This window comes from Natator depressus, chromosome 2 (assembly GCF_965152275.1).
Source record: "Natator depressus isolate rNatDep1 chromosome 2, rNatDep2.hap1, whole genome shotgun sequence".
Lineage (NCBI taxonomy): Eukaryota > Metazoa > Chordata > Testudines > Cheloniidae > Natator > Natator depressus.
The window spans coordinates 113,884,566-113,903,691 of record NC_134235.1 but is presented as its reverse complement, the minus strand read 5'-3'; the positions used below and the strand labels follow the sequence as shown (position 1 = coordinate 113,903,691).

The following is a 19,126-nucleotide window of genomic DNA, read 5'->3' as shown; positions in this document are numbered from 1 at the left end:
ACATTGACATTTTCCACTAGTAAATGGAATTTTAAGATAAACTTGCAATGACTTGTTATTGTCAGTCTAACTGTCCCTGTTCTATCAAATGAAATATTCAAAACAAAGTTTGGTTTTTGTAGGGTAAAAATAGTTATATTTTATAATTATATGGAGAATTAACCATTTTACAGGTCAAACCCTTCTTACTTTACTCAGTCCCGTGGATTTCAATGGAGCTATCTGCACAGAGTAGGACAAGTGAAATCTAGCCCTTTTGCTATAAAGCATGATGTACATGTCCAGGAAAAAATGACTCATACAGCCTTTGGGGTGTATCACAAACATGCTGCATGTCCATTAAAAATAATGGAATGTCTCACTAAGCTGTAAGCCAGTGTGAGCTGAAAGGTGGGGCAGGACAGGGCTTCTTTTAAAATTAAAAATAAAAACAATTTCTGAGATATATTAACCCAGTTAGCAGATTTTAAATGTTTATCAAAATGCATAGGCCACATCCTCAGCAGGTGTAACTGGCAATGCTCCGGAGAAATCAATAGAATTCTGCTGATTTACATCAGTTAAGGTTGTAACTCATGTTCCTAATGCTGTGCTAAGAAAGCAGTTGACACTGCTTACTAGATAGGACATTGGGCTAAACTGCTCATGTTTATATGTGAGAAACCCCCTGAAGTCAATGGGAGCTGTGGGTGTTAGGCCTCTTGTTTGGATGCCTAACTACAGATGTAGGTGCCTAACTTTATGAACCTATGTTTGAAAATCTTGATCCTAGGCAGAACTATGCCAATAATTCAGTAATCTGCATTTAAATAAATCCTTTAATCAGATTTTAGACTGGAGGGTCTGAGGCATAAAACTCAACCATCTTCTCATCCCTCTAATAGGTGTCCTTAACTTTGCTCCTGCCTCTGCCCTTATTTTCTTCCATACTCCTTCCTGCTTTCCTAACTTTGCTGAATCATCAAGTTTAAGTGCTCACTTGTTCTTATTTGCTCATCCTTGGTGTTTTTCTGCACTGCTCCCTTATGCCTGCAAAAAACACCCAAGTCATGTGCATAAAACTCAGTCACCCTCTTCCTTCAAATAACCCATCACTGAAAACCCATCTGTTCTCTGACAAAGTAGATACCATACAAACACAGAGTTGCAGTTGGTTAGCATTTTAAATTGTTTACATTATATATAGCCTTTAGATTGCCTACTGAGAGAAGGAACCGGTATTTGTTTAGAACAGTTCTCCTCCTCTAAAATGTCATGTGTACTTAGGGCTAAATTCTGATCTAATTTACACTGGTGTCTTCCCAGAGTAACTCCTTCGACTTCAGTGAGATCAATGCGTACCCAACACTTCTAAAAAATCAGGCCATGTCCATTCTTCTTTTCTCCAGGCATGCCCCCAACATGCCCTTCCCATGCAGGCTATTCCTAGGAGCTAGAATGGCTCCTTGGAAGCTGAAGTCAGCACAATTTTATAATGACCCTGAGGTTGTTCTAAATTGATCCTCAAGACTAGCCTAGGGGCCTGAGGATAAAGAAGCCATAATGCATCTTATAGATATCTTTGCTGACTCCACATTTTACTGAGAACAGACCAGCCCAACCCTAGAATCCAGCTGTTAATTAGAACAACAAGGCGTAGATTCTGGAGCACAAGAGGGCAGCCACCAATGAAAACTAGCAATGGGTGAGTCAGCCCAGTTAGACCCCTGGTTCCTGATAAAGATACCCCTGCTCCCCAATACAAGAGTCACAGACACCCTCTCCCCGCTGTGCGCCATACAAGAGATTCTCTCACACACATATGCTCCAGCTCCCCATACAAGAGAGAGACACACAGAGTCCGCAAATTACTCAACTCAGACGTTTCCTTTGCTGACACAGGAAATGCAGCGCTACTTCAGCAATGCATTTGATCTGGACGGCAGGAACCTTTTCCACATAAACAGAAAAATGTTCCCAGAATCACGACTTTATTGACAGTGGTGATGAGATGGTGATTTACTTTGATTTACTAATACACAATGCAAACCCTTCTGGGGGCATGCATGGTGGTCCAAATTAATCCCTGCTATGGCTCTATTAATGCAGATTCTTTTGTCTCTTTGTGTCTGCATTGGTTCTGCTATTCATAACAGACTGTACCTATTAGGCACTGGTGCCAGCTTTGGGTGCAGCGCAGCTCTCTACTACCTTAGTGGAAGCTCTAGGTAAATTACCCTCCGGTAGGAGCAGTACTTGTGCAGTCTGGCCTTCCCTCTATGGCTGCCTAGTTCTGCCCCTGCTGGCTTAGGAGGGGGTGTGACCACACCTCAGCCTTACTTCCCCGAGGGGAAGCTACCAGGCCTCAGTCCCTCCGAGCAGGAAAGTTTGCAGCCATAGTCGTGCCTAACCCGTGAGTGCACGCGAGGGGAGGCTCCCTGCACGCTGCGCACGGTGGGTGGGGGTGAGCGCGTAGGTCATCCACAGCCGAGAACCCCACTGCTGACCCTGGGGACGAGCAATGTGGAGCGGCCAACAGAGAGAAACCATCCAAAGAAATGCAAATAGCTAGCCGTGGCTCCCAGCTGTTAATAAAAACAGCCACACACTTGCACAAGGCGGCAACTCGGTGGGAGAGGGATCTGCAATGAGCCGGTCATTCGGACGCACCGCTGCGCAGCTGGGAACAGGGCGCTCCGCTTCCCCAGCGTGGAGACACTCCCATGCGCTGCCTCTGATCGTCTCCCTGCCTCCCGGTGGCTGGGTGGAGCTGGGGCCTCTGTAAAGGAAGAGCCCAGCCGAGCTCGTGTGTGTGTGTTGGCCAGGGGCCCCGCGCGCTGAGAGCAAGCGGCTGGGCTGGGCTGGGCTGGGGGCGGGAGTCAGATGCCGTGTGAACCTGAGCCAGACACAGGAGGCGAGGACAGGACAGGACCGGACCGGACGGGGGGGTGGGAGCGGCGGTGGCTCCACGCCCAGGCTTGTTATTGTTTAAAAAAGCACCCAAAAGGTGTGGCTGCGCTTGTCCTGCGCCAGCTGGGAGGGACTAGATCACACCACCTCCTCCTCCTCTACCACCACCTGCAGCAGCCCGGCTTTCCTGCCACTGCTGCTCCTACCTGGGCACCGCGGAGACAGACACCTGCGCCCCTACCACGCTCTGCTTAGTTTTATACCCGGCCGGTGCCATTTCTCCTGCTCCCCTCGCTACTCTGCTTGGCAGGCCCCTCTTCTTCCCCTCCCGCTGAGGACAGCCGATCCGCTCCCTCCCCCCTTTGCACACCTGTGCCTTTGCAAACCCCCCCCCCCTTCTGTAAGTCTGTCCCCCTCCTCTGAACTCACACCAGTCCCCGCCTACCCTTCCTGGGCAGACGCTCCAGCTAGGGGCGCTGGCATTTCCCCCTTCTCCTCCCCACCTGTCGGTCCCGCCCCCGTCCCCTTTTCGTCCTGGTGCTTGCAGCCCCGATCCCTGGGAGCCGGCCTGGCCCTGAATGAGTCTGCCCTGATCGCTTTGTCCGCCCCGGTGCGTTCGCTGAGCCCCTGCCCGCCGCCGAGATGAGCATGAACGGCGAGTCCCACCCGCGGCTCAGCACCATGTCCCGGATGGTCGGAGCCGAATCCGGCCCGGATATGCACTACGAGATGAACTCCCATGTGGTCGGTGGCGGCGGCGGCGGCGGCGGCGGCAGCAGCCATGCTACCCACAAAATGTACACCATCCAGAAAAACTACGTACAGGAGTTCAGCTCGGAGGGATACGGGTAGGTGCAGCCGAGGGGCGGCCGTGTGTCCCCGGACGGGATCGCGGGCGAAAAAAGAAAAGAAATCTTGCTAGGCAGAGCGGGGGGTGTTGCGGCTCAGTCCCAGAAGAGATCGGGCGCTGCAAATGAGTGGAGAATTTGCAGACATACCTCCTCCTGTTCCCCTTCAGGTACTCTTGATGCACACTGGTGTAGGGGACGAGTTATTCCACCCAAACGCCTTTCTAACGCAAGTGAGCCTTGAAGTTTGTAACTTACTGGTACTTTTGCATGCTGGTTTTCTGCAGGCGATTCATTTCGCCTCAGTAGTTGTTTGTTTGGTACACTTGAGCAGGGAGAAAGGAGAATACTTCCTGCACGAAGAGGGAGTTATTTATAAGTTACTTATTCCATGTGCCGAACAAGGTCTGTGTCCTGAACGTTTATCTGTTAAAATATGAAACCGTTACCTTGCCAGTGCTCTTTGATTTCCCTTCCTGTGAAATACAAGAACATTTATGGTTGTTATCCTCTCTGGCTCTGCAGGCTTTCTTTTTACTCTCCCTTGGAGTGGAGATCTGGGCCTCTTCAGAAGCTGTTAGATAAAGCTCTTTAAAAAAAGGAGGACTTGTGGCACCTTAGAGACTAACCAATTTATTTGAGCATAAGCTTTCACGAGCTACAGCATGCATCCGATGAAGTGAGCTGTAGCTCAAGAAAGCTTATGCTCAAATAAATTGGTTAGTCTCTAAGGTGCCACAAGTCCTCCTTTTCTTTTTGCGAATACAGACTAACACGGCTGTTAAACTCTGAAACCAGTCATAAAGCTCTTTGCAACTCATCTACGCCCATGGTATTTTATTGCCTGTGGGCGAAGCAAAATTAACCATAACACAAAGAGAAGGTTCAGCAGCCTCTAGCCATCTCAAAATGGAATGAAAATAAGAAGAACCATTGAAAGGCTGTGCAAACACTATAATAGGGAAAAGAAAAGCAGGACTTGTGGCACCTTAGAGACTAACAAATTTATTTGAGCATAAGCTTTCGTGAGTTAGTCTCTAAGGTGCCACAAGTCCTCCTTTTCTTTTTGCGGATGCAGACTGACACGGCTGCTATTCTGAAACCTATCATAGGGAAGTGATTTTGTTGGGGGTTGTTGTTGTTCAGTACCCTGGAAGGGATCAAGCTGCCTTATTGTCTTTGTTGCTGTTTGGATGCATTGCTTTAAAAAAAAAAATCGAAGGTTACCAAATGCTATTTATTCTGTTTCTGTAACAAAGCCCGGCTTTAAGTTGTGGGGTTCTAACTCTGAGTTCGTATCCGGAGCAGGGACGTGGCAGGGTTGACAGCTTGTGTAGAAGTTTCCACTTTCGGCCGTATAAAGACTCCTGTAATGGCGTCGGTGTTGCTTATTAACGGGAGACATCAATCCCTGTTGCTCTTAGCATTCCGTCAGGTGCTTTTAAATAGTTAGGAAAAGCAAATACAAGTGGATTGTCTAGGTGGACAAAAAGAGAACTAGTCTGGAATTCACCTTTACTTTTCAAAATCCGGGTCCACTTTTTGTGAGTGTGTGCAGCTTGTAATACAGGACACTTTTTTGAAAACTGCATGTTGTGTAATTCAGAACCTTTTATCTCCTTTCCCCCACCTGTCAAATTCTCTGAAGAAAATCCTTTAAAAATAATTAGTTGGCCTTAGGGTTGGTGGAGGCGGTCCAATAACAGAATATTTTCATAAACATTTCTGGTTTATTGTAACTGCTGTGAACCAGGTTTGAAGTCAACTCAGAGATTAGTACTATTTACAGCTTATTGTATTGGAGTTTGCTACTGTTTTCTAAGTAAGCTAATTTTTGTGAGTCCTTTGAGAGCAAGCAAAGAATAATTTTAATTATTACTTGGATCACTTTTCTACTTCATAGAGGGGCTCTCTCTGCAGGACTTAGGTACTAGTTAGAGCCACTGCAATATTGGATAGTGAAAGCAGGAAAATCCCCCTAGTGTAGATGCAATTATACCAGTATAAAAGTGCCATATACCTGTACAGTCTGTTCTGGTTTGTTGAAGTGAAATAAACTATGCTGGTACAAAGCACATTATACTGATATAATGCTGTGTGCATATTAGGGCTTTTACTGTCATAACTATGAAAGTGAAAAATTACAGCTCTTACTGACAACGTCATGCCAGTAAAACTTTTTATACGTAGACCAGACCATAAATTGTGAAACCGCTTTTTATTAATTCTTGCATTTGTTCCTAATCTCTGCTAGCCATTATAATCTAAGGCCATGACCCTGTAATGGATTTCATCAGATTAGACCCCTGTACTCCCAAGAAGGATTTCTCTACATAGTTCAGTTTGTGAGACTTGGTCCTAGTTGTCAAATTCTGATTTACTGAAGACTTTGAGAAACTGTGGGCTAGAACTTGGCCCTACCAAATACTAGTAGTCTGGTCAAGGTGTATATAGAAAAGAGCTTTTCAGTTAATCCTTTTGGTTCGTGATTCACATGGCTGAAAAGTAGCATATATACTTTACTTCAATCATACATTGATATTGCCTGCATGAAAGATAAACCATCTAAATCAAATCCTGCTCTCAGTTATACTTTGGTAAATCTGGAGTACCTCTGTTAAAGTTATTGACTTCAGCTGAGTTCTTTGGCTATACAATGGTGCAACCCTGACTTACAGTAGAATTTGACCCTGTGATTTTTTTGGTGGCACATTGTCTCATTTCTTCCCGGGAATACGTGAAAGGAACTAGACGAGTATAAACAAACTGTATTGAATCAAGTACCTCCATAAAATACATTTTGAAGTAAGGCTGCCCAAGCCACCACTTGCAACTCTGCTTGGGTACATACAATCCTTTATTAGTGGATTACATTACATGTTTGTTTTTTGTGAATTAGATGCCCAATCTTCTGGTTCTTAGTTTAGTTTATTTCTGATAAGGTGCCCTCACGTCATAATTAAAGATAATTAATTGTTATTACAAACCAATATATTATTATTATTACACATATTGTAATAATATAAATTATAATACCTATTCATGTTTGAACTCTAAATTGCTGTATAACTGTAATAATACGATGTTTTACCAGTGGTGTGTAGCATCGCTCAGTTGTGGAATCCTTTGATGGAGATCTCCTGTTCTTTAACTCTGAGATACACAGGCTGTGTTACATTCTTAAGGCTTTATTCTGCCATCAAGAGCTCACCCACAAATCCAATTAATAACATTTAATATAAGCTATAAATGTAAATTAATGGAAGAATACACTCCTCCTCTACTCTAGTCTGTCCTTTATGGATTTTACCCCAGTGTAACTACATTGGCTTCATTGGAATTATTCCTAAATTTCTCCTGATTTGAACCAGAATAATTGACACATATGAGGTCCCTTTAATTTATTTTTGTTTAACACTCATTTTAATTAAGCTTTTCTTTATTTTTTTAATAGTGGTATAACATTTCAATCTGGACTTGATTGAGAGTGCTGTTGTTAAAGGTCTAGCATCAACATCCTTTCATTTCTTCTTGACAGCCTATCCTTTGTTTTCATCTTTTTACTGACAAGGCCAAATCTTGCCAGGAGTTCAGACTAAAAATCCTCTTGACTCCATTGGGAGATCTCCCCATGGAACCCTAGTCCCTTAGATTTGGTCCCATTTTCATAAGATTTCGTGTCAAAACTTCATGTGAATGCAGGGGCGATGGAACAATTTGTACAGTGGGGGTGCTGAGAGCCATTGAACCAAACTGTAAACCCTGTATATAATGGAAACCACTTCTAACCAGGGGGTGCGGCAGCACCCCTAGTTCCAGCACCTTTGTGTGAATGAGAAATTAATGTTATAAACAGAGAGATGAAATGCATTTGTCCAAAATGTTTGAAACTTTTCTCTTCAAAACATTGAACATCTTTACCCCAGTCTGAGGAATAATTCTTTGCAAAGGTTGATGTTTCTAAAATCAGTTAGGTGTTTAGCTGGGATGTGTCCAAAAGATATAAGGACATTTTTATTACTGTATAACTAGAAAATAATTAGCACCTGATCCTGCAGCTGTGCTGTTTGCAGAGCTCCCATTGAAATTGAGAGTTCTGCCTGTAGGAGGTCTGCAGGATCGGGGCCATAATCTATTCAATCAATCTTATAAATGGCATTCAGGCTGGCAGTTTGTATGCCAGATTTCAGTGGAGATGTTAAACCTCCAAAACTGGGATTTTTTTAAAATGCAAAAGCTACTGTACCTTAATCTTAAAATCAATAGGGTTACATTTGGGGCCTGATCCTGCTGCTTTGGGGACTACACCCCTCCCCCTCTTATTTGCATTGAGTAACATCTTACTCACAGAGCAGTGTTAGGCACTCCCTACCCTTAGGGCTGAGTATGCTGTCTCTGCTGTTTTCCCAGCTTCTGCTGGCCTGGGAACTCGGGATGAGCTTGAGTCCTGAATGTAGATACTGTTTGACAATGCTTCTCACCAGTTGCCAGTTCATCGGGCAATTGACTATCTAACCCTTTGCTATCTAGGGATAAAATCCAATATACTATGAAGAGAAAAAAAGACAGTGTCAAATTCTGCAATTTCACTTGTCATTTCTAAGATCAGATAAAAGTTCACTCTATAGCTAATTATCAAGCACATAATACTTGGCTACAAATCCAAATTCACTTAAATACATGAGCTATTTTGAAAGTACTGTAGCTCACACGCCCAGCAAGTTGCAAGGGAGTGAGAAATCCACATACCAGACCTGAAGTAACTTGTAGGGTCTGGCAGAATAACAAACAGTACACTGGGAAGAAAAGTCTGGAGTTTCCTTTGTTCCTGCCTATTGAGCATTGCTGTGGTTTATAGGGCATTTGCTGTACACTGATAAGATTGCTACCCCTTCACAGTCTCAAGTTGTGAGTGAGGCGGGCCGTTGCTGTGACCAATAAAAAGATCAGACGATTGTGTTCTTTGCTTTCTATCAATTTGCCAAGTGCACATCAAACTAACAAAGCTAATTACTGTCTGTAGGTCAACAAAAGAAAACCCACAGCAAGAAATGGGGTGGGCAATTGGGAATTGTTTGGGAAATAAGGAAGAAAAACAGGTTGTCACTTTCATAACTCGCTCTTTACAGGAGAGTGGGTGAGACCACTTCCTTACAAGCTGTCTTCCTAGAAAAGGAGCCTTTTTCAAGTGATGTATTTAGTGTAGTTGTAGCTCTGTCGGTCTCTCTTTCAAGTGAGGCTTCTGCTAGAAGTATATTTCCTGGGTCTGCACACTAAGCTACAGCCTTTGGGCCCAATTCCATGCTCCTTGAGATTTAAGAATGGGAAAGACAGAGTTATGTGGTAAATGTTAGTGAAGCATATTCTACTTAGCAGATAAATAGTGTGTTTAAGAAGATGTTGTTGTTTCTAAGGCTTAATCCTGTATGTTTTAACAGTGAAGAAACTCCCACTGAAGTCAGTGGGAGTTTTGCATACGTAAGGTCTGCAACTTGGGTGAAATCCTGGGTCCATTGAAGTCAGTGGGAATTTTTCCATTGACTTCACTGGAGCCAGGATTTCACCCAAGTCTGTCTTTCTATTACAGGATTAAGAGCTTTATCCAGCAAGGTACTGAGCCTCCTGAGCTGTGCTCCCTCAGCTTCTCTTGAGTGGAGGATGCTCACCATCTCTCAGAAGTTGTTCAGCACCTCACAAGATGAGTCTGTTTGGTGAGGCTTCAATATGCAAAATTAGCATTTGTAACAAAAGTGATATATCGAAAATTCGGCTAAAATATTCCTGATTTTTCATGCATTCGCCTTGGGAAACAAACCTTGTTTTAGGGTATTTTAATTTTTGGTTACGTCTATTTGAATATTGTGACTAGATATGTAGCTACTTTTTTATATGCTCCTCTTCAAAATATCTCTCATGTAAAATTTATAACACGCAGGTTACAGCTTTTGTTGGTATTTGATTGGAGTGCTTTTGTGTCCAAGTTCAGGAACATCTGTGACTAGCAGGCAGCAAATATAAAGCTGTATAGCAGTTGTTTAAACAATGGTGTATACATCACTTGCTCTTGGAATTTAGAATCCAGTTCAGGTTTTTATTAATCACTGCTGAGTGAGCCTATCAAATAATACCTTGATGAATCTGTTGCTTGTTCAGACAAGTTTGAGAGAGTGGGGAAAAAAAACATGATTTTTTTTTTCTCAAGTGTTGGCTTGTTGCATATAGCAATTGCTTGAGTCTTTGAACCTGAGCATAAAGATCATTTTAAAAACTTGTTTTAATTGTGAAAACAGGAAAAATTGTTTCTCTGGGGGGCCAACCATGTAACGCCTTCTTTAGGTGTCGTTGGCCCTTTGATGTGTAACCTTTTACACACAGGTTTGGCCTTTTTGCATCCCTTCTGTGCTGCTCACCCCTTGGGTTCTGTACTGAGAACAGCTCAGCTGCACTTGAGGATCAGGGCTTAAGTGTTTACAAAGGGGAAATCACTTCTTTTCAAAACATATAATGTAAGAAATCTTTAGACTATTTAAATGTTTCTAATAACACTAACAATGAGCAACACTGGGCGCTAGAGAAGAGGCTCAGAACTGTAAGCGAGTTCTTGCTTAGTGCAGCTCTGTTGCTGACTCCTTGTGTGGCCTTGGGAAAGTGTCTCTGTCTCATTTAAAAAGTAATGTTTTCTTGTTTTCCTCCCCTGGGAGTTGTGAGGATTGTTGCTAGTTAACAGGCATATATAGGATTGGGTGTGGGAGGTCCTGTACGTGCACAATTGAAAACATGGTTTAAAATCTAAGGATAATTAGTTAGGACCAGATTGAGACCCACCCTTCTGTAGGTGTGGGGAGCTGCTCATGAAATCTCCTGCTCCTGAACAAAGCAAGGATCACAACAGCAATCCCTGAGGAGCTGCGGCCTTGCTCCCTCACGGAGAACCAAGGACTAATGTAGTAGTGATGATCCTAATGAATGGAGCAAAGTGCATGCCTTCAAAGCACAAGGAGAACTTGGAGGGATTCTGTCTCATTCCCTTCTGGTGCTCCTCCTGGAATGGTACTTGCTAGACTTCTTGCAAAATACACAACCCTGCCCTATGTTTTAAAAGCTGCATCTCTGCCCCCAAATCAAATTGTTTTGCTATACACAATACTTTTACATGAAAGCGCAAAACGCTCCTTTGCTGCTTTAGGATATTTTAATAACATGCCTTTGGAAGTCATGAAGTCGCATCAGAATAAATATTCTTGTTTAAGGCTTTGAGATGTAATTAAAAATATGGATTTATAAATCATTCTAGACCTAAGGCCTGATTCGCCATTGCTAGACTTGTTCTTATGCCAGTGTAATTCCATGGGTTTCCGTTCACTTAAACAATGTAAAACTAGAATAATGGAATGGTGAATCAGGTCCCAAATGCATATTTAGTAAAAGTCAGTGCACTCTTGTTTTGGAAGTCCAGACAAAAGACCTCATCTCTGATTTTTCCCTCTATCTAAATAGACAGGTTATTTGATTTTGATTTTGACATTGTGAATCACAGGTTCATCTAGACTAAGTGAAAGAATGACTCCATATGTGATAGGGACCATCTTCGTACTGTGTGTGTGTACAATGTCTTGTGCAACGGGACCTTGATCCCTAACTGGGGACTCTGTGTGCTATCTCAGTACAAAATAACAACAACAATCCTTTATTTTCATATCTGGAAGTCTGTTTCATCTCAAACAGTCTCTGAAGATGTGTGTGTCAAAATGATGCTTCTGTAGCAGCTCACTTGGTTTGAATCACATCAGGGTTAACTAGATCCTACATCCTTGTGAGGAACATAAATGGAGTTTCAGAGTAGCAGCCGTGTTTGTCTGTATCCGCAAAAAGAAAAGGAGGACTTGTGGTACCTTGGAGACTAACAAATTTGTTTGAGCATAAGCTTTCGTGAGCTACAGCTCACTTCATCGGATGCATCGGATAAATGGAGTTGTGTGCGGAGTGTATTGGTCATTTGGATGAGCCTTTAAAAATCAAGGTTCTGTCTTCCATGCATGAATATTAAAGATGCCATATCACATTTTACAAGAAGTGGGATTTTGCCCTGATTTCTCTGGCCCAAGCTTTTCTTCCCAGCTGTTCATCCACTTGTCTGTTGCCTCCATCGCAAGATTGGCTGTATGATTGTTTGGCAGCATGATTGGGATTTTCGAAGGAATGCAGCCTTGTCCTAACTGTTCCTATTGAAGTCAATGGTAAAACTCCTCTTGACTTCAACAGGAATAAACTCCTCTAACTTAAGTAGGAGCAAAGAGTAAGGTCATGGCTGATGGTTTTTTTGAAAATGCTACCCTGTATTGCTTATAAAGTACAGTTCTAGAGAGTGAAAAATATTATGGTGTATTAATGTAAGAGATTGCAACATGTTGATGAAAAATCATAGTGATATTTAATCCGTGATATCATAAGAGGTGGTATACATTTCAACAACTGGTTAGATTTGCTTGCTGCCACTGTTGTAGAGTTTCTGTGTCAATCAAAGTGGGTTTAGGCATTATATTAGCTAATATTTCTAACAAGTTCTCAATTGAAAGTTCACTTCCATATTCTTTTAGTTTTAAAACAGGAGGGACATTTTTGAATGTGAGTGCATGTTTGTGCAGAAAAATCCTCTTCAAAGGCCAGCTCCTTGGCTAGTGTAAATCGGCATAGCTCCATTAACTTCTTGGAGCTACCCTGTCTTACACCAGCTGGGGCTGTGGCACCAAATAGCTACACCTGCCTGGCGATTCTATGCAGAACTATTTTTGTTGCACTTCACCAAAGCAAAGTTTTTATTTCTGGAGTTAGCCTTTCTAAATTTTTAAAGTGAAACTGATGCTGAAGTACAGAAGCTCGTGGTTATACCTTTACTTTCAGATACAGGGATCTTTTTCTCTAGTCAGTGCATGCCACAGTTAATGCACACATACGTGTAGACTTCCTGGATTTATACTTGTTCTTCAGTCTTTTAAATGGTTGCGGTAGGTTAGTTTATTTGGAAAGGATTTTCTTCATCATCTTTGGAGATAATTAGACTGACATAATGGACCATTTGGAATTTTCATACATTCTTTGTGCCTTACCTCAGTTGGTATGAATCCACAGAGCTCCACTGAAGTCAAAGAAGCTATGCTCCTTAGCCCCAGCTGAAGATCTGGTCCTTACATAAAACTCCTGTGAATGTAAGGCATTTTACTTTCAGAGGGGGCACCTAAAAATCAGTAGGCAAAAATACTGTTCTTATATGCTAGTTTAAAAAAAACAAAAAAACAAAACTTGAAAAATGTAGGCCACTTAACAAGAATCCTCCCTTTTTATGTTTTGTCTTTTTTGAGTGCAAATAATTGCAGGTGCAATTGTTGTAATGTAGATTTTAGGGGGAGACAGGTACTTGGAGATCCAAAGACATCAGCTGAGCCCGCGAAGAATTATGGCTGTAGAAAAGGAGCTTGGGTTAAAATCGAGTCCATGTTGTTTGGCTTTTCTTCAGTCTGGTTTCAAATACACAGGAGTGCATATGGCCCAGATTCTGTGCTGCTGCCGAGCAGTGCATGCTGTAGCGTGGAAAGTTAGCTTTGTCACCTTTGTGCTTCTCCAGTCTTGGGTTGTTTGTACTCCAGTTCTGGTCTCCTGGAATAACCTAAAGCAGCTTAGGCGCTGCTCTGAATTGTGCTGGCTGCCATTGGCTGTTCCAGCAGCTGCTTATTGCTGGGGCACAGAGAAGCCCCAATCGTACCTCTTTGCCCCAACCACCCCTCCTTGGCTAGCTGCAGAGAGGTAGGTGCAATAGGAGCTGTAACAGCAGCTCTTCACTACTTAAGGATTTTCCTACACCAGAGTGATCCTCGTGTGTCCAACTACAGCAAAGGATTTAGTGCCTTTTTGTGCTGGTGGCACAAAGCAGGGGAGAATCCAGGCCTGTATCCTTAGAGTTAGTATCTTAAGGCCCAGTTCTGAAAACCTGTTGTTATAGGGCCTAATCCAAAGTCCACTGAAGTCAATGGAAAGATTCCTGTTGACTTCAGAGGATGATCTCGCTCATTAGATGTCAGTGGAATTACTTAGGGTGAAGATTTGGGTCTTTAGCAATTTGCAATGGGAAAATTCTATATACAGTGAGCATGGTACACAGAGAGCTGGGTTAGTGCAGGAAGCATATACGTTTCTTACCGTCTTCTGGCAGTCGTTTATTTCTTTTTCAGTGGCAGGATATGTTGGAAATATAAACCTAGGAACAGTCTGAGTTTGTCTGGGAGCTGTGATTCCATCTGCAAGGGGTGGTTCCCAGTTTGAAGCACCTCACCCATGTTCAACTAGCACTGCTTCGCTTTGGTGGCTGAATCGAAGGATAGGCAATTACTGGCAAAACAAACCTGTACACGGGCACTATCTGGTCATGTGATCTATAGGTGAATGGCAATATACAGTAGATCATATGCAAATAATCACCCGAAAAGGAATTCCACTCCAACCCATCTACTTAACTTGGGCACTCATATTTAACACCTCAGATAAATCTAGTAGCAGGTTTTTGCTTAGAGCCCTGAATTTTTTTTATTACTATTATTATTTGGTAGAACAAGTGCTCATACAGTTCCCTTATTGTAATGCCTTTAAGACATTGTGGTAGCTTCAAATATTACCTCTGATACAAGGATACTTGATGCACCTAGCCTCATGATTACGTTAAATTCAATAATACTTCACACAGGTGGTTGTGACACACGTCTTCCTAGCTCTAATAGATGCTGTTCCATTGGAGAGTGTAGAAGGCCCGATCCTGCATTCCTTGTGCACTCCAAGGTTCAGGATCAGGCTCATAATGTATACAGATTTATGTGCTACTATTTGGTATAGACTTTGAAGAATTTAAGGAATTTGTTACTCTTGTATGATGGGTGTGTTCCCCTGCTACGGTCACAGATCTGTGCTAGAATAAGAACTTTCTCCTTTACCAGGTGCCAGCTCCTCCCTTCTGCTTGGTCCTACCTTGAAGTTGTCATCAAGCCTGTGCTTCTAGAATTACAGCCTGTTCCCACGGAGATTGTTATGATGTTGCAGAGTCAGCATTCTAACTTCACTGCAGGATAAAATAGGAAGGGCAGATGCAGCATATTGATCTCTGGGAAGCCTGACTAAATTTATTATTTCATATCACTGTCCTTAATTGTTGGGAATATGAATTTCTTACTTCCTTTGAAAAATGTATTTAAAGCCTAATTCGTACTTCAAATTTCATTCTACTGTTCCTCTTTTTCCCTCCCAGTCAAAATGGTACCGGTACCATGTCAAGACGTCAGAACACCATTCAGGATCTTTTGCAGAATTGTGCGGATTGCCTGATGCGTGCTGAACTTATAGTGCAGCCTGTGAGTCCCCTTTATTTTGCTTATCCTAAATGAATGTTAACGCTGTAGGTAATGGTACTTCAGAACTTTCACACAATTAACTTTGGTTCAAATTTGAAATCCCACTTTCCCTCTTCTCACTGATCCTTTCAGATGTTCTACAAAGGAAAGCTTGCCTTTCGTCTATTGTCCTGAAATACTATATATCCTTTTCAGATCTCATTCTTGAAACATGTACCTTTCACTTCCGACTGACTTTTCATTAGAGCTGATTAGAAAAAAAAATTAATTCCAAGATTTTCTGACTAAGAAAAAGGAACACACTTTCTGTGAAAATTGCCATGGAACATTAATCACACCAGCTTTAATTTTCAATGTTAGACTGAGACCACTGTCAGGGCAAACCATCCCCCTAAATGGCATGGCCACTTATATGCTCCCCCAAACTTTGCTGTATTTGTTCAGCAAAGTGTTCTGAGCTGCAGTTGCCCTGAAATTGAACCAGCCGTATGCAAAACTGCTGTATCTTGACTGGTAAGGAAGGGTATGAAACTAGGCTGAGGTCCCCTTAGCTGTCTCTTCTTAAATGTATCCATTCCAGTTCTGCTCTCCCCCAGTGTAAATGCAGAGTTGGTCAGTGATGTGCAGTGGAGTTATTCTGGATTTACACTGGAGTAACTGGGTTCGGTCCTGCCAGGTGTTGAGCACCCTGAACTCTGATTGAAATCAAAGGGAATTCAGGATGCTGAGCAGATGATGAGATTGAGGTCACGGAGATCTGAATTAAACCCACAATCTCTGCAGAGGATGTAATTAAATTTACATTTTAGGGCCCGCTGGGGGCACTAATCTCTTCCAGGAATGAACTCTCTGGTTGAGAGTTTTGTTTCCTTTTCTGAGTCGTTGCACGTCTGTCCATGCTTTTGGAAATGTCAGTGCCAAAGCAAATACTGTCTCTTTCACCTAATATTATTTCAGTGGAGTTAAAACAAAGAAGTACTTCGTTCTGGCTCTGTGCCACTTGTTGCACTGTTTAATTTTTATTCTTTTGGGGCCAAAGAGTGTGAAGTCCATAAGAATTTTGCCTGCCTAAAGGTGGAGGGGAAAAAATGCATGTTCAATTGTGACTGGTCCCATGTAGGTGCACAAGTAGGGAGACAGGTCAGGGATCCTTTACCCCTTGTGCAGCAGCTGTCCGCATTCTGGTTTGTGCCTCTGAGGTAGCAATTAGTGTCAGCCTCCACAGGTTGGTAGGGAGGGATGTGAGAGGGGCTGGCCATGGCCTATCCTTGCTCTATCCCAAGTTAATAGCACTGGCCCCATGCAGGGTGAGTGCATTCTGTGATTCTCAGAAGGTATTTCGCTTGAATCATGTCGAGCAATGTCTAGCAATTCCCACTGGGCCACAGCACTTACTTATTACTCCCTTGAAAGTGCAAAGCATCCCTCCATAAGGTCATTGGGATTTGATTCCTGGGGTGAAATATTGGCTCTATTTAGGTTAATGTGAGTTTTGCCATTGACTTCCATGAAACTCGGATTTCATCTCTGGTGTTTATAAAGACCATATGCATTCAAGTCTTTGCAGTGAAATTGTCAATGGACTTAGGCGCAGTTCTTAACACAACAACGTAGGAAATGTGACCATTGTGGACAAGTATGGAGACATTTTTCATTTTGAGGGTTAGTATGGTGGTCCCAATGCTGGATTCAAGGAAACCCAAGCTATGTGTACTAAGGAGCCTATCATTATTTTTTGGAAGGATTTGATTTGTATCTACAGTGCTGACATTTTGGTATAGTGGGAAATAAAACAAAAGCAGAGACATTAATTATTATTTAAAAGTATAATCACAGAAGAGGAGATTCAGAAGGAATTCCGAAATAGTCACATTTCAAATCATAATGTTCATTAATATTAATTTCTTATTTATTGATTGTTGACAGAACTGAAAGCAAAAAGTTTATCAGCTGTCTCCGAGTGCAGTGTGTCATACCTTTTAAATGTAATTGCTCCTGATAACAGATCAAAGCATTGTCTCTCTTTAAATAAATTACTGAGCTGGAATTTGTACAATTTGTACTGAGCTGGAATTTGTACAATGATTTTTTTTCTTCTGTTTCTTTTAGGAATTGAAATATGGGGATGGCATTCAAATAAGCAGGAACAGAGAACTGGAAGAATGTTTTGCGCAGACTAATGAAAATATGGATATCCTCGATGGACTGATCAGAGAGATGAGGCAAATGGGCCAGCCCTGTGATTTGTATCAGAAAAGGTACTGCCATTGGTGAATTACAAGAGGAATGTGCTCCCATCACATTGTAAATAAACAGCCTTCTCATTATGCCTTCAGAGCTTAAAAAACCCAACTAGCAATGGGACAAATGGTTGTGATCTTGTTTACACAAAAGTGTAAATCTGGAGTAACTCCACTGAAGTCGGTGAAATTACCCTGCTTTTATGCTGTAACTGAGATCAGAATCTGGTCCAGCATGCTGTCCTTATAGTACGGAATCTTTGGCACATGAAAGCACATACCATTTTATTCCTCTTTGTATGTGAATTGTGTCACACCTTGTGCATATAAAGCTGGGGGAAAACCAAGCCACTTAAGCTGTCAGAAAAGATAGCTTTCATGAGATTTGTGTGCTGTGTACACAGGCATTTCTGCAGCAGAGGCCAGCAGAAATAATTACTTTCCGTGTACGTATATGAGACTTGCTGCTGCATGTGGACACCACTGGGGTTTTTTTAGTGTGGAGCTTTAGCAAACAGGATTTAGCTCTGTCTGTTTGACCTACAGTAATGATCCTTCATTTGAGGATTGCAAGGATTTCCTTCTGAACCTGTCGTCCTCAGTCCCCATTCAGTCAGAGGAACGAGTAAGGAGTGATATCCGGGACTGACTGTCCTTCTCACCAGACACAAATTTGCTGCCTCTGAAATGCTCTCAGTTCCTGCTGCCAGAAAAGCAAGAGATCAGAAGATGGAACTAAACTCCAGTTCCCTTCATGCTAGTGCAGGGCAATACCACTCAATGGGCCTGGTAGCATTATACTTATGATATATGTCTCAGTTGTATTCTGAGATTTTTGTCAAGGTTCTGTTCCTCAATCGGATCATTTGGGGGATTTTCTTGCACGCTTACTGGTTCAGTAGGAGATGGGAATTGCTTTATTTACCTCTCTTCTGGTTATTTTCCTGGTTCATGCTAACTATTTCCTTTCCCTTTTCAGGCTTCTTCAGCTTCAAGAGCAAATGCGTGCCCTTTATAAAGCCATCAGTGGTCCTCGTGTCCGGAGGGCCAGCTCTAAGGGTGGTGGCTGCTATTCCTCTCAGAGCGGCTCAGGCTGGGATGAGTACACCAAACGCATCACCAGTGAATGTTTGGGCTGGATGAGGCAGCAGAAGGTAAATCTATCCTAAGCACAAATAGGGTAGTCAAAAATGGTGTAGCGTTGAACCTCACTTCACACTCAGTGGTGTTGTGGGAACCATCAAAACATTTTAAAACCCGCTTCTGAGACAATGTTGCGTTGTCTCGTCTCTTTCTTCTTTTAATTGCAGTTCATTATATATATGTATTTTCATTGAAATAAAGACTAGGATCCAGAACCCTACGTAACAGGGAGAAAAGGTGGCTCCCAGATGGTATAACCATTTATTTATTTCAGATTAGTGCTCAGCATTTGCACTCTGCCTGCCTGCCTTTTTGCCTTCACATATACCTCAATGCCTCTGATTTGTACCGTATTTACCCACTGTCCAGTTAAGACCATCTGCCATGGTTTTATCCTTTTGGCCAGTATGCTGTAGCTAGTACCCCACTCCTGTATCTACATCCCAGCTAGAGTAGGAAAGTAGCATTGCTAGTTAGAGGACTAAGTTTTCAAAAATGATTCCCTAAATAGCAACATTTCAGATGTGACAAATGTTCAAAATGTACCCCGGCTGCATGTGCAATATTCACATTTGTCTGTATAACCAGGTAGCTGTGTACACAAGTTGCTAAA

At 42.5% G+C, this 19,126-nt stretch overlaps 1 protein-coding gene across 3 annotated transcripts in view; it reads left to right on the top strand.

The window, feature by feature from the left end:
• The first annotated feature begins 3,453 nt into the window (after positions 1-3,453).
• Positions 3,454-19,126, top strand: part of DSP (desmoplakin) — a 49,997-nt gene continuing 34,324 nt past the window's right edge. The window contains exons 1-4 of one of the 3 annotated variants that reach the window (XM_074944907.1): positions 3,454-3,737; positions 15,028-15,130; positions 17,240-17,388; positions 18,350-18,524. In XM_074944907.1, coding sequence (XP_074801008.1) covers positions 3,532-3,737; positions 15,028-15,130; positions 17,240-17,388; positions 18,350-18,524 — 633 coding nt within the window. In that variant the 5' untranslated portion in view covers positions 3,454-3,531. The remainder of the gene's footprint in view (positions 3,738-15,027; positions 15,131-17,239; positions 17,389-18,349; positions 18,525-19,126) is intronic. The other 2 variants (XM_074944908.1, XM_074944906.1) reach the window with 2 other exon arrangements.